Source organism: Hetaerina americana, unplaced genomic scaffold (genome assembly GCF_022747635.1).
Source record: "Hetaerina americana unplaced genomic scaffold, ioHetAmer1.1.p SCAF_21, whole genome shotgun sequence".
NCBI lineage: Eukaryota > Metazoa > Arthropoda > Insecta > Odonata > Calopterygidae > Hetaerina > Hetaerina americana.
Window position 1 is genome coordinate 828,879 of NW_027286775.1, and position 15,694 is coordinate 844,572.

General features: G+C 40.6%; 1 protein-coding gene across 1 annotated transcript in view; it reads right to left on the bottom strand.

The window, feature by feature from the left end:
• The window catches only part of LOC139688601 (chaoptin-like), a 174,247-nt gene extending 163,589 nt beyond the window's left edge, over window positions 1–10,658 (bottom strand). The window contains exons 1-2 of the mRNA XM_071586147.1: window positions 10,463–10,658; window positions 6,923–7,067 (exon numbers count right to left, since the gene is read on the bottom strand). Coding sequence (XP_071442248.1) covers window positions 6,923–7,067; window positions 10,463–10,658 — 341 coding nt within the window. The remainder of the gene's footprint in view (window positions 1–6,922; window positions 7,068–10,462) is intronic.
• Between the last annotated feature and the right edge of the window lie 5,036 nt (window positions 10,659–15,694).

Genomic DNA, 15,694 nt, shown 5'->3' on the forward strand with positions numbered 1-15,694 from the left:
TAGTACTGGGTGAACTCTACCATCACCTACCAAACCGACCTTCGGGATGATTACTGTGTTTATTGTTTTTTTATAAAATATAAATAAGAGAGGTGAAGTGATAATCGAAGAAGACACTCCGTAACTTGTGCTCCCGACGTTAATACTCAACCAATCGCGTTTCCACATCTATTAATTTACTTTAAATCATAAGATTACTCATTAGTTGACATCCTGCCCATCCGGGGGGGAAAATGTTAGACCATAATAAAATATTAGGAATATTTGCAAAGCATAAATACCGAATTTTATCCAATCTTCTAACGACTTTCAAACATTATTGATATATTCTTTTGTTGATTTCATTTTAGTCCGAAACATTCGGCAAAATACTCGAGTTCCGTCTCCATTTCTCTCAGGGTTATATATCAAGGAGGATATGGAAGGAAAATTCATTTGAATTCTAGACAGTGTGAATTGCAGAATGCGCATCACGAAACAAAGTACGACGAGTCATAAGAGTTTTCATGCTGACAAGAAGGGACAGCAGCAAATATTCCCAATCACACACATTCTTTTATATAATAAGCGAAAGTCTCTCTTCAGTCCTCAAAACCAATGATTTAGAATAATTTTGGAGCATAAAACTTAGAATAACGAAAAATTAGAAATTACCCCATGTCACTGCATTCGATAACCAAAATATGCATTGTAAAGAGCATGCAGGAAGTAATTCAAGAAGAATATATTGAGTAAAAGCGTCATCTCGAAACAAATCACAAAAGCATATTCCCATTGATGACGTCTACCTTTCTCAGTTTACCATTTGAATAAGAATTTCATCACGATACGAGCATCATCACTACCTTTGAGAGACGCGCATAGGGCTAAAAAAAACACCTACTGATCCTTCCCGTGACTTTGAATCAGCACTTTACTCTCGGCCAAGAAGATAAGGATATTGATGGATTAATGAAGAGGAGAGGATGAATAGTCCCACGAAATGAGAGAAGGGATACTGGGGTAGCACGTAGTAGCACTAGGCGTTTGAAGGGAAGAGAGGAGATGAAACGAGAAACGGGGCAACACACGAAGAGCGAGGGTTGGGAAAGAGAACGCAATGAATTCCATTAGAAAATCAAAGGCTCCGAGGGTGGGGGTGGAGGGAGGGGGGAGGTGATGGATGTGGGCGCCCGCCTTCTTCATCGACACGAAGGAGGTCGGGAGGTCAAAGCGCTCAGTGCTCTCTCGGAAGGCGGCGCGCCCGGGTTACGGATGAGGGCGAATGGTTGACCAAAAAGGCCCAAAACGCCCGCTACCCTCCCGCCAGCCTGCCTCAGATCCGCGCGGGGAGGGAAGGGGCGCGCTCCTGAGGAGGCGGAGGTGGAGCCGGGGGGTGGAGTGAGGGGAAAGAACTTCGGAAAATTGTTCCTGCATTAGTGCGGAAGTTTTCGCAAGGGTGAACGAGTCGGATGGAGTGCAGGGAGCGGGGACCGGGGGGGGGGGTGCACACTGCTTGCTAATGGGTGGTGCTGAAAGGAATGGGGGCGGGAGGAGGGGGTGGCGAGAGGAGGGGTGTCGAAGTGGGGGTGGGGACCGAAGCCGACAAGTAAGGCCCCCCGCCAAAAATTCCCCCGACCCCCCCCTTTCTCTCTTCATGCCTCGCCCCAACCCCAAGGTCCCTCCTCTCCTCCCCCTTCTCTTCCACCGCGACCCGCCCCCGCAACTCTCCGAGTAACTGAAAACCTTTAATGATGATTGAGATAAAGGGTGTAGCATTTGGGCGGACACCGGGTGAAGCACACCTCTCTTGGGTTGGGAAGGGCCGAAGGGAATTTGGTTCCTTCAAGAATGGGGAGAGACATACTTAATGATGCTTTTCATGCCAAATCTTTCCCCGACTGAGCTTTTCAGGAGTGGAGAGAGAGAGAGATAAGACGAGGGGATTGGCAAACTCGTCCAGGCAGAGTCGAATATGTCCCCTGACAGAAATAAGAAATGAAAGAACATTGGCGCGGTGTGGAGAGAAGAGCGAAGGAGGTGATGCCATCTTCGCGCGCCGTGAACACCCGATCGCACGCGAGTGAGCCACGCTGAGTGGACCTTCTCCATTAATGTCGTTATCCGAGAATTAGAATTGAAGACATAGCTATCCGAAGTACCGTCAAGAAATGACCGAAATTTTTCTTTTTACTAGCATCTTTGACAGATAAATATTTACTGATTATGCAACATATGACTTAGCTGACCATTTCGAAATTGCTAATTATTAATGCAACCTGAAGGGTCCTCATCGATCGCTAAAAATATTGCGGAAAAATGGACGCAGAATATTAATGGACGTTTAATTAAAAAGCCACAATTTGCCGATAAAACTGTCGGAGGCGCCGCCGTCACAGATGAAAAACACGAAAGTGCATGCAGGGGATGAAGAGTACGAGGTCGCCGTAAAATGTTGAGGGCAACCTCGAGAGAATATTAAAATGGGACCAACTGCTACTTTTTTTCATGGATAGAACAATAAGAACTTTTAAGGAATGCAAATATAGGAAGCTCGATATTTCGCGGTCGCAATTGATTCGCAAATTCAAATAAAAATAATATTACGAGACATTTTACGTACGAAAACTGTCCTTTGAGGGATAATAATTTGAACTGCAAAAGGAGTTAGCATTACTTTAGCTTTCCAAGAAGTTCTCTCGGGTTTCCCACCGGGTCAGGTTGCAGTACACCGCCGTTACACTGACGTCTTCACCCTGAAGACGATGGCAGAGTCAGCCTTCGAAACGTCGGTGTACTGCAACCTGACCCGGTGGGAAACCCGAGAGAACTTCATGAATACCATACGCCGGGAAAACCTGAGATCCTTCATTACTTTAGCTATCTGCGGTGAATACCGAAATCAATTCAATTACTTCCCCTTGGAATTAGAGGAGTTTTTTCACTTGAAGCGCGACACAAAAACGGATCCCGGTGAAAATTGAAGTCCATACCGCCTGCTCCTCGACGTTGCTGTTCAGCGATGCTTTAATGGAATTTAAGACATAGTCGAACTCAACCGCCAAACTCGGAAACTCTTAAACTTAAGAGATCGTCGCCCCTGGCCAAAGAATAGCCAACGAGGCAGGATACGACCTCAAATGAAACTTTTATGCGTTACTTTGGAACGATTTAATCAGCCTCCTTTACCTTTCCCTCCTACTAGGGCTGGCGGCAAGTAAAATATCAGGAGGTGAAAGCGGTCGAGTTAAGCGGTTTTGGAGCAAAGGACAACCCGGAGAGGGGGGCCGGCGAGGGTCGGAGGACGGGAGGCGGGTGGGGGGGCGGCGAGGGTCGGGGGCGGCGGAAAGGGAAGGCTACTTTGGTCGGGGGAGGCGAGGAAGGAGAGGGTGCGTTAGCCCGGGAAGGAAACAGAATGGAGTGGCGGCATAGCTGCGTTGACAGGGTGGCCGCCGCGATTGGATTAGGCGGGGGCAGGGAAACGAAGGGCAAACTGGGGAGGGGAAGGCGACGCGGGGGCGAATTCCGAGGAGAATGCCCCGGGCGAGGACATTAGTTAACAAAAGGCAGAGGGGATTAGATAATGAACTCCGAAGGAGAGGCGAGGAGGACTCGGCTTGTGTGCGTGGGTTGGTTGTATTCACACGCACTCCCGGCGCCGAGAGAATGAGATGGAGTGGGAGTGCAAGGAGCGTGGGTCGTGGAGTGAAGGGATGACGCGGAGACGAGAGGGGTGCGCCCGGAATGTGCGCGTGCGTCCACCATTGCGTAAAAATGCGGCGGGGGGAGAGGGTTGCTTGAGGGCTCGGTGCATGGAGATAATGCTTCCGAGGACATGTTGCTAATGGTTTTGAAACGGAGTTCACACGAAACGAGGGCCACCCCTAATGCGGGGATTAAATTGCTGTTGTGAGCGCTATCTCTCTGATGGCTGATTAATGGAGACGCATACATATATGCATGAGTTTGTCCGAGAAATTACGGGTGGTGACGGCCAAGTCCACCGAAGGGTCGCATGCGGCCGCGACCCCGTTCTCTCCCGCGCGGTCTTCGTACCCATCAAGACAGTCCGAATAAGGAAATGTTTGACGTGAGATCTCTCTCCGGGAGGAGATATTTTCCCATTGCCGCCACACCCAACACCAAGGAATCCATGCATCCAGTAAAATTGGAGAAAAAAGGGAAGGGAGGAGGGGGAGGGAGGCATTCATCCAGCAAAATCGCAGGGAAGAAGAAATGACGACTCTCGATGGGCGAAGTGCAGGTGCATCTTCCATTCTTTCCACTCCCCTCCCGTGTTCGTCCCTCATAGTCCTGGGTTAATCTGCGCGTTGCAGCCAAAGCTATACTGTAGTTTCCGGAGCCCGCGGAGACTTACACCACCCGGGTGCATAATGTCCTAGCCGACGCAGTGGACACACGCCCCCACGTATATAAATCATTTAGAAATTTCAAACAGATTAGGCTTCCGGGATTCTAGGACTGATGAGGCCATACATCGGGGATCTGCACGAATTCATTACACACGGGGTATTATAATCATAATGAATTTCATGCAATTTTAGCTAATTTTCATATTAAATATGGTTAACACGATCAGCGGGATTAAGTATAAATTTTGTAAAAGTATTCATTAGTATAAACTTTTCCATGGGGATTCAGATGTGGAAACATTTTATCCAAAACTTGGTAATGTTAGGATTCTCATTCACTTCGAAATTCTTTCGCCTTCCGATCATTTCAAAATTCATCCGTCAAAAACATCTTTGCACCTCTGTCACTACATTCTTATATTGTCCTTATTTCTTTGCTAATGGGCAACAAATTATTTGCAGAACCCATCAAAAGATTTCTCTCTCACAACCAATTGATGCTCCCGTTCTTAACGTGCTGCAAACAGCGTCTAGGAAGACAATCAGGTTTTTTAGCAGTTGCAATTTCTCTGGTTCCTCTGCAACAAAATCGATTACTATTGAATAGTCCTTCATTTGCTCTCCTTCTTCACCTTCAACTTCGAAATAGTGTTTTTTATTGCTCACACCCATTCCTTAATAATAATGTCCTCCGAGAGTTCCCCGCAGCAGCTACATCCATTTCAGTTTACATCTTCATCCTCGGCAATTTTCGGTATTCCTTTCTTCACCAGTCTTTTTTCAAACAATTCCAATGATTCATTATATCACTTATACTCTGCATATATCAAATGTTTAACGTCTTTTAAAATAATAAATAAATATCGTGGCTTATCAATCCTATCGTAAAATCAATTATACACCTTCAAACCGCATGCATCCAATCATATTTACATAGTAATAAATAATTAAATTCCTAGCTGAAGTTGTTAAAAAAATATTCCGCTACTTTTCAATGGTAAAAAATTTAGTTTTTAGGCAAATCATAGTTTTTCCTCTGATATCTCATAAGTGAGACCAACTATTTTTCACTAATATTGCATGCAGCCTTCCAAATATTTAATGCTGAGTTTCACCATTTCTATTGTTAGCGATACAAGAAATACTGGAAGGTATCCATCCGTAAGAATGTTGAAGGCTGACTGTGATGGAGGGGAGAATTTTGGTTGGTTAGAATTAATAAAGGGCATAGAAAGTGAAAGTTCTCTCTATACTTAGAGCTAAGTAGGATGTCGTAAGGGACCTTTCAAAAACTTCTAATGATTGATTAAATACATTGGGAAAAATGAGTGGTAATCTTTTGGTGTATACCTGATGTCCATTTTCCTTAGCTTTAATGGAAGGATCTATATTATTTCAGTGAATTTGTATGAAAGGTTAAAAAAATACGACATAAAATGGAAATATAAATTCACTTCGAAAATTTTCCTTGGGTCGTTAAATAAGCATCGTGGTCCGAAGTGAAGAGAACACGGATAGAAAGGGAGTGAGCGTTGGAAAGGAAAACCTTTAGCAAGGGTCGCTTCGCATGCATTGCAAGGACAATCAAAACAAACGAGCTCTCGATCAGGGTGAGAACGTGAATTAATTTCTTTCAAACTCATGAGCTGTGTCGTTAAATGGACAATAAAACACCGTGAGATGACACGATTCCATTGGACAAAAATCAACATTTGTAGGCAAGGTGTGTGTAAATAATTGCATAACTCCGGTACAAATTAAATATGGTGCAGTTACCAACAAGCTCGATGTTAAACTTGGGTAAAATAAAATAACTTATTACGATTGGTCATTGGAATTCCAGATACAAAATGTTGTGAATCAAAAAATCGTTTGAATTCTGAAAGTTTTCAAGCGAAAATATTCTATTCAACTGTCCTTCAAAAAACTCAAAGGGTTTCCAGTAATGAATATATGGGACGACTGAAAGCAATCGATATTTGCTTAGAAAAATCTCTCGAAATTTACCAGCAAAACCAAATTTAACTTTTAGAAAAATATGTTCACTGTGATTCTGACTTGGGCTGAGTTTCCCAGTTTATACAATAGATACTTTTAATTACGTATATTTAATGGAAACAGGACATAAATGCTGACATAGATTGTGCTACAATGATAAAATTATTGCCTTACGGTAAACAATATTAAAAAGCAATACTTTGTAACACTTGTTGTCAAGTAAATGACCTAGATCGAAGTAGTAGTATGAAGAAATCAGTTTTCTTCTGCTATTTTCCTATAATTTGAAACTAAAAGAGGGAAATTGCATTATATTTTCAAATCATAAATTTAAATAAGGAATTTTGCATTCATGGATAACACATGATCTTGATGAAATGAGAATGAAATATAGAGGCAATTTGAAAGAAGGCCGTGAATAATGCATTGCTGAAACCTCATCGCAAAAATCTCCATGAATTATCGAGGGGCGAAATGAAGCGAAGTATGCGGCCCCCCGGGCCCTGCTCCTGACGTCCCCGGCAAACGGAATTCCCGGCGGCTTAATCAGGGTCGGGGCCACCCACACTCACCCAAACGCCCTCTCGCCAACGTGCATTATTCGATTGCTCATCAGCCTCAAGGATTCGACCTTCGCCCCAGCCAGCGCCTCGTTCTCCAGTGCCTCCAGGCCTGAATTGACAACGTCCATGTGGGAGATCGGGCCCCCAGGCAACTCTGTCAAGGAAAAAGAAAGTGCTGTTAAAAGGGCCAGCGGTGTCTTCCCAGGACAATATTTCAAAATAACGGGTAGGACCCGTTTTTATTTATTACTATGGATGATATTACTTTTTAAGGTGGGCTTTGGATGTACACCGGAATAAGGGTAAAACATGTAAAAATTAAACGGCTCGATAAAACACACCATCTTTTTTTCCAAACACTTCACCTATGTCGGTAAGAATTCGAAATCCGTGACACACCCAAGTAATAAATGTTAGGACCAAATCTAACTTTCCTAAATATTCTCATCAAATTGCAAAAATACCGACCTACCAATTTCGCAATGAAAATAATGCTTTATTGTATTGAAAAATTTTTGTTTTAAGAATTTTCTGAGTTTCCATTATATACATATTCCTATGATCAATATTTATTTAATGACTCCTCGATCAAATCATGAGTTAATAAATAACATTGTTGTTCACGATTTTACAGAGTCCCACATAATGTACTGATCCTTTGTTTTACTGCTCTTTGAGATACAATTAATTCTCTGACATTTTAGGTAATGATTCCAGTCTGGAAATAAATGATCGTAACATTAAACTGTAATCATCTACAAAATATTTCCATATCTCGCTACAATAAGCATTTTTGCTATCAAAAAGGGTTTGGTTCTAATGTCAAAAGAAAAAATGGCAGATCGTGAAAGAAGATAGCCTCCAGCTCCATAAATCTCTGATATTTCGAGGCCTGACATCAGGGCGGCAGTTATAATTTCACATTTTTCCAAAAGAAAACCAACTAGCATCATCGAACTGACAGTACCGGAATATTTCATACGAGACACAGTCCCGTGACAGCGGTGCCTAGTTCCAATGGGGGTGAGAAAACATGGGGAGGGGAGAAAGGTGAGCTGAACCCGTCAGGTGTCAAGAGAACACCATTTTTATAACTTATACGGAACCCAATCAAAGTATCGAATGGCCCGGGGCAGATCTCTTCCCCTCCCCCCCAACACCTGCCAGCCACCGGGGGTGTCGTGTCGGCTACCTGACGCCCTTGAATTAAATGTAATAAAATCTCGATTCTTGGGCCCGATATTCAACCCTAAAGGATTCTCCCGAACGCATAATTCATCCGCAGAATTAACAGGAATTCTAAACTGTGCAGAGTTCTTCCCGAATTTCGTATCCTGGCCCTCGGAGATATAATTTCTGACTGAACTTTCAATGCAAAATAACGACTTAATATGGTTTACGCAGATGTTTCCTTACAAGTAAATGACTCTACCAGCCGTTTTTCATCAAATATATATAATATGTGGTTCATATCCAGTTTAGATATCTTGAATCAAACTGAGTGCACATTCCTGCACGGTTGGGACAGAATTAGTGAAAAGCAAGGGTTACCAAATATTTCAGAAAATTACTGTTATATCTGAGAATGAGTTAATAGATGAAATTCATCCAAGAAAGTGCTCTACGTTCGGTACTGTCATTAGCAAAACTATGGTGGCATTCATCAGCACGCCGAGATTTCGGGAAACGTAAAAATTTTCGCCATGTCGGCATTCAACAGTGGTTGGCAGACACCCCATCATCTCAGAGCGAAGTATGACTATCGTAGTTCAAACGCCCGCCAATTAATGAATGCCAGCAGGACGATCGCTACCTCATTCCTCAGTTCTCGGAGCGCCGGTGACTGGCTACAGACCTTAGTACATACTAGTATCACGGCCGAAGCATCTCTTGACCATTGCAAATAAATTTATCTAAAATTTATCTCAATTTAAATTAGAAAAAAATGGGGCATAAAATATTATTTATAAACTCCGCGAACTATTAACATATTAAAATTTACTGGGTGCGTACTTTGCGAACTCATGATGGGTAATTAGTACGTTTCATTATCAGTTAGAAAGCTCTGCATAATTTATAAGTATTCCATTGTTTATTTTTACTGCACTACGAATTTTTTTTTATTTATTATGTTCGCACTTTAATGAAAAAGGAGGTCATTCTGTTCGTTTAAATAACATTTTCTTGTGAATTATTGGTAATCACTAAAGCGTGATTGTCTTCATTTGCTCAACTCTTCTTTAATTCGATATTTGTTTCTGTTTTCTTACAGGACGTTTTACGATAGGTTGCAGCCTTAATTTAACCAAAATAAATCACACATCTGAGAATCTATTCCATTCTCCATCGCGCCGCTTGAGAAAATCTATTTAGAGGAGCTGTGGTACCGAACTTGATCTCGAATAATGTTTCCCCAAGTCACAAATGGCGATTTTGTTTTTACACGACCCTTATCTCCACGAAAAACTACCTACTATCGTGTTAACAGCTGCTCGATTTGAGTTGAACTTTACAATTGAAGTTCTGAAGGAGAGTTTTTTTACCAGGTGGGTCAGAGTAAACCCATTCCAAACAATATTGCTCTGCACTTATCCCTACATTAAGATTTCAATGACAGTCTTGGTTAGAAGCAGAAAATTGAAATTTGGCACCAAGAGTGAATAGCGCGAACGGTACGAATTTGGTACAATTAGTGAGTTATTAATGGTATGATTTAAATTTAAGAAGAATGTTAGACCGAAAAATAAATATTCACCAATGTTAAAGAAACTTTCAAAAGACATCATAATGGTAATTAACTATTAAAATATAACTAGGTATGTGAGTAAAACAGTCTCATGCCAATGCAAAAAGTCGAGAAGAATCACATGAGCCGAGATATTCTTCCGACTCGAAGTGAACAAAACGCTGAGTGCGTAAAAAACATTTCGAACGTATGACATACATAATAAATGGCTTGGACCGACGTTTGAAAATAGTTAATTTGGCGATGAAAAACCAAACTATTTTTCGTACAATGTCACATGATTGAGACTCTTCACAATATCGGCGTATTGGTTTCTTCATTTTAATGCAAGTGTAATGAAACAGTTAGTTATGCCTCTAACGCGTAAAAATATGGAAAATGAACAAATGGAAACAAAACTGAGTGGTTTTTACTACAAAATGAATAATTGAGATTGACATCGTAATATACGCTCAATTTCAAGAAATTAGGCGCAAAATGCAAGTTATATCTCTAAAATTTGAACTTACAAACGCAAATAAATGGGTCGTATTTTAATTTTTACTAAATTTATTTAAATATTTACTAAATAAATTGTTGAAGATTAAGTTTCTTTGGCCTCTTACAAGCAGGAGATCAAGATTTTTATTGCGGAATTCTTATGACGATCCAAAATGTAAATAATAACGCACCGATGCCTTGTCTGTCCAAAAAAAATATCTCTCATGCATTAGAACGGTAGGCCAAAAGAGGGGGGCAAAAGTATTAATTTGCAAATTGAAAACGGCAGAGGTTGGTGAAACGAGAGGTGGTTGGTCACTCACCAGGCAGCTTGCCGAAAGGCACGCCCACGCAGCTGATGTCCCTCACGTCGTCCAGGGACTTGGGGGTGGTCAAGTGGATCTCGCGCGTCTCCCCGCCCTCCCCGCCGAACTTGCACGAGCACATGGCGTTGAAATTGCACGGCGCCACTTGGCCGGCGGACGCCACGGACGTGGCGGCGGCGGCCCACGCCACCATGACCAGCGACAGCCAGACGTGGCGCGGCGCACGGCTGCGGGCGGACGGAGCGGAGGGGGGCCTGTCACCTCCGGGGGCGGCCGATGACTGGGGTGCGCCGGGAGTGCGGCCACTTTCCCCCCCTCGGAGGCTGCTTCGTGAGGACGGCGGCATCTGGGAAGAAAAAAAGAGAGAGCGCGGCGTCATTTCTACTCCCGATGGACCACTTCCACGGAGATAAACCCGAAGGCTTATGATGTGCGATGCTTGAAGGAGATGCTAATCTTGTGCATTACAAAGCCATACTACGCGTGACAATTAAACTTAAATTGCGTGATGTGGGTTAAATTTCATTTCTCATTCACCACATGCGGTTTACAGGCAATCTGGTCCTATAAAAATTTATAAGTGGAAGCGCCCGGAAGCGTCGAACATTGGCCAACCAGACAATTTAGCCCATCAATCTACCTACTGAACTACCACGCCTTTAAGGTAACCAATTTTTCCCTGGTATGTCACGGATATAGCCTTTTCTTTGTAACTGCAAATAGGGGTGGGGAAAAATAGAGAAGTTCGTGGAATTTGATTATGTGATATTCAATCACGCGCCAGCATTAATAGGTTACTTTGCAAATATTAACAAGGAGATAATTTCGCTATTATTTAATTTACATAAACCGGAGGCAATTGGGTAGGGTATTACAATAAAGTGAATTTTAGTGCGTGTATAATGAAAACAGACTAAAGATGACAAGCGCTAAATAAAACAAACTAATGGATTCAATAAATTCAAAAAACATTTTAGTTAGAAAAGGACCTTTAAAGGAACTATAAAACACAGTTTACCTTTTTTTACTTATATCTTATAAACACTTTTCTAAATAACATGAAATAAAATTAAACCGAGGTTAATAATGAAAGTAATTAACTATTGCAATGCTGCAAAATTTTGTTTGATATAGCTATGAGATTATGGGCTCTCAAAGAAGAAGCCTGTTAAGAATAGGGCTAAAAGAACAAAAATCTATATAAATAAAAGAGTCGTAAATTGTGTTAGTTACAACATTTATAACTCGAGAACGGCTGAACCAATTTTAATGATGTTTGTTTTTTCGATACGACTCATACCAGAATAGCAGAATAATCAATAAAATATCGTAAAAGTATCGTGTCGTAAAATATCTTATCGTACGTCGATTATTTTATTTTTTTGGATTCGTCTCAACCCAGAATAGCACCGTGACCAATTACATAACATTAAAGTATCGCATCGTAATATCGTATTTTAAATATCGCATCCTATCGTAATATCGTATCGCATCGCTTCATCGAAGAAATTTTAACGTCGAAAGAAAGGCGACACGCTTCCTGTCATTTAGGTCACGGCAGTAGCGGAAGCAACTATTTCTGCATCTAAAAGTCAGATACGCACATTATTTGCTATAATCCTTTCGAGATGCTTCCCATCCAATCCACTTGACCTGTCAGAAGATATTTACATCGAGTTCGTGTAAGTTCAAGAAATCATGGTATGGAGAAAAATGAGGAGATCAGGCTTTGCTGTTGATTGTAGACATGGGTTACCTCATTCGCAGCACTTCACTGATATACATCAGTGAAGTTAGAATGGCTGTACCAATTTCAATCATAATTGGTTTTTTGGATTCGTCTCAGCCCAGAATAGTAGAATAAAGTAAAGTATCATTTCTCATTTTTTTCTTTATTAATACAATTTGTCGATATAACAATATACTTATTAATTCATTCCTTTCAGATGGAAACAACTAATATTTTAGAGAGAATTAATAAAAACCATCCGCCATTTTTGAAAAAAGAGGATTTGGCGGTTAATAAAAAATATACAATTTTAAGCCATGAGAAGGTGACCGGAAAATATGGGGAGGGGTTGGTTGGCAGGATTAAGTTCACGGAAGATACGGAGCGAAAAATATGGCCACCGAAAAAGTATACAGCCATTTTTCAGGCAGATAAAGGCGTTAAAATATATAACACGAGCGCGTGAAAGTGGATCCCGACCTGGGACGGGGCCAGATTAGTGGTTCTTCCATAGTATGCATCATCTTTTACTTCAGTCTTGTATTGACCATTTCATTAATCGAGTAATTATTTGCATAACATTTTTTCTTCTTCTAATTTTATCTGTTTTTAAACCGATGTAAATTTCCAAATACAGACCATATATATAGTGATATATTTTTATAGTAAACTCTTATTCACAAAAGCTATATATAATTAAACATTCGTTTAATGCTATATCTTGGTAAATTTCAAGAACATTTGTAGTTTTTCATAAATAATATCCTTTTTCCATTTCACTATCACTGGTTTTAAATTATATATCCTTTTCGATTCATTGATTGTAAAAGATGTTTTTCCTTTTTTCTTTATTTCATTTGCGGCTTGGAATCAGATTGCTACTCACACCTGAAGGGGTAAAAAATATATATATAATAAAAAAATTTAAAATAGAAAATGTAAAAAAATGTAATAATGCGTTTTATTTCTTAATCCTGCTCTCCCGTTCCAGTTCAAATAAGAACCCCTTGTGCTACAAGTATTGTAAAGGTTAGTGCTCAGTTTTGTTAATTATCCTTCCTGTTTTGATAAAAACGGGATTTTATTAAATAATATCATTATTGTTTTCACCTATAGTGTTTTTTTAAATTGTCCATCTCTTTTTGTAATGTGTTTTTTAAATTGTTTATATAGAATAAATTGGTTGTATAAAAAATGTTACTTTTTTCCTAATTCATTTTCCTTCACCTTCCATTGTATAAGTATTTTTCTAAAAAATAATAATACAGAAATGATAAATTTTAGCCTCCTTAAAAGTGTGTGCATCTAAGAAGAGTTTCAGGCAACTCCAGTTAACAAGTTTCGCCGCGTCCATATATATATTTACGACCTGTGATTATTGAGTCCTGAAAAGGACTTTTTTTCTTTCGAGCAATACTATCAATCAGCGTAACCATATCTCGATAAATAATAACTGAATTTTTCGTTATTGAGATATTTAAACCTTTCAATTATTAGAGGCTTTAATGCATCGTTTCTCTAGTGCAATGCAAGGAATCAGTGTAACCATATCTCGATAAATAATAACTGAATTTTTCGTTGGTAAGATATTTCAACCTTTCAAATATTAACGGCTTTAATGCATCATCCAGCACTTTCGGGAAAACGTCACATTCATTACGACATTCGTATTGCATGCAAATGTTTTCCCTAGCAGTGGGATTCGGATTTTTCTTGGCATTTTCTACAATTTCCTCAAATATCATGTCCCCCGTTTCTTTTATATTCGAATGTGCTCTTCAAGCTCCTTCCAGAGGGGAATCGAGCCCACAGGTCTGGAGCGAATGGCATCCATAGCACTATTACCGTCCGCCGGTCCTTACTGCTTAGCTTACTGGATATGTAAGAAGAGGGGATCGTTCCAAACAAATCCAAACACGCGCCCCGCCGCGCGCTTAAGTTCGCGGAGGGGAGGGGCCTGGCTTCGGCTCGACACGCCCCGTCGCGATAAAGTTCGTGGAGGGGAGGGATGGAAGGGTCCGGCTTCGACCCGATTCGGATCGCCCGCCGCTCTTTCGTTGCTCTTTTGTTTTCCAAGATGTCCGCCCCGCGCATGCGCTAGCCTGCTGCGTTTCTGCCTCAAACTCGCCAAAATTCTACTACTTCCGTCACTCTCGGGAAAACGCCTATTTCAAAATAAGATTCATATTGCTCTCAAAAGTTTTCCATAGCAACAGGATCCGGAAATTGAATTTTTCGATATTAAGATATCTCAACCTTTCAATTATTAACGGCTTCAATGCATCATCCGTCACTTTCGATCGACCGAGCGAATCAAGCAAGTACAACGGTGTCTACTACGACCATGATTACAGCCGAAGTTTCGTATCACTAGCAGGTGAAAAATTTAGATGAAAACTCTTACAGATTCGAGAAAACCGGAAAAAGAGCTTTCTTTGGAGGGAAAAGAATGCTGAAATTCAGTGTTGTAACCGTGTCGTGTTGGTGAGGCGTGTCGGATAGGTAAAACACCAAGTTAAAAAAGAGTTTCAGCGTCATTATGTGCTTCAATTTACGCCTATTTAAAAAGAGCTTTGTTTGGATGAAAAAAGAATGCTGAAATGCATAATGTTTTAACCGTGACGTGTCGGGGACCTTTAAAGTGCACGTAAAAAGCAAGTCGTGGCGAGGCATGGTGGATAGCTAAAATGTCAAGTTGAAAAGATTTTGTTTCATTATGTGCTTCAATTTACGTTTTTTTTAATTGCTTTGTTTGGCGGTGTAAATAATGATCAATTTCATAGCTTTTTAACCCTTCGTGCAGGTATTAAAAAATAACTTTATCTTTTACTTTCATCTTTCCTCGCCATCCTCCGTCATTATAGTCATTCTTTTGGAAAAAATATTCAATCAATGTAAAAATATTTAGGCTTCTTAAAAGCGTTCATCTCGGAAGGCTCTAGATTCAGAGTTTCCGCTTGCTCCTTATCATGTAGACCTCCGGATGTCGAAGCGATGCGCGGCTGTGGGCGGGCCAGAAATTTATTCTTATTCACGTTACCGTGTTGGAAAAATAAATTTTCTGCAATACTAGCAATCAGTGTAACCGTATTTCCTTAGATAATAATTGAATTTTTCGATATTAAGATATCTCAACCTTTCAATTGTTAATGGCTTCAATGCATCATCCAGCACTTTCGGGAAAACGTCGATTTCATAATGCGATTCATGCTGTGATTATAGAGTCCTGAAAGGACTTTTTTGTTTCGTAAAATACTAGCAATCAGTGTTACAGTATCTCCTTAAATAATAATTGACTTTTTGGTTATAAAGATATCTCATCCTTTCAATTATTAACTGATTCAATGTATCCTACTTTTTATGACGACTAAATGAGTAACACAAACTTTTTATTTCAGCCGCTCATCTTGCTCAAAACGGCTGCAGGACAGCCTATCCCACTCCACAGGGGAACTTATGTTTATATGACATCCAACTGACCGTGACGAGGGAGGTAGCTT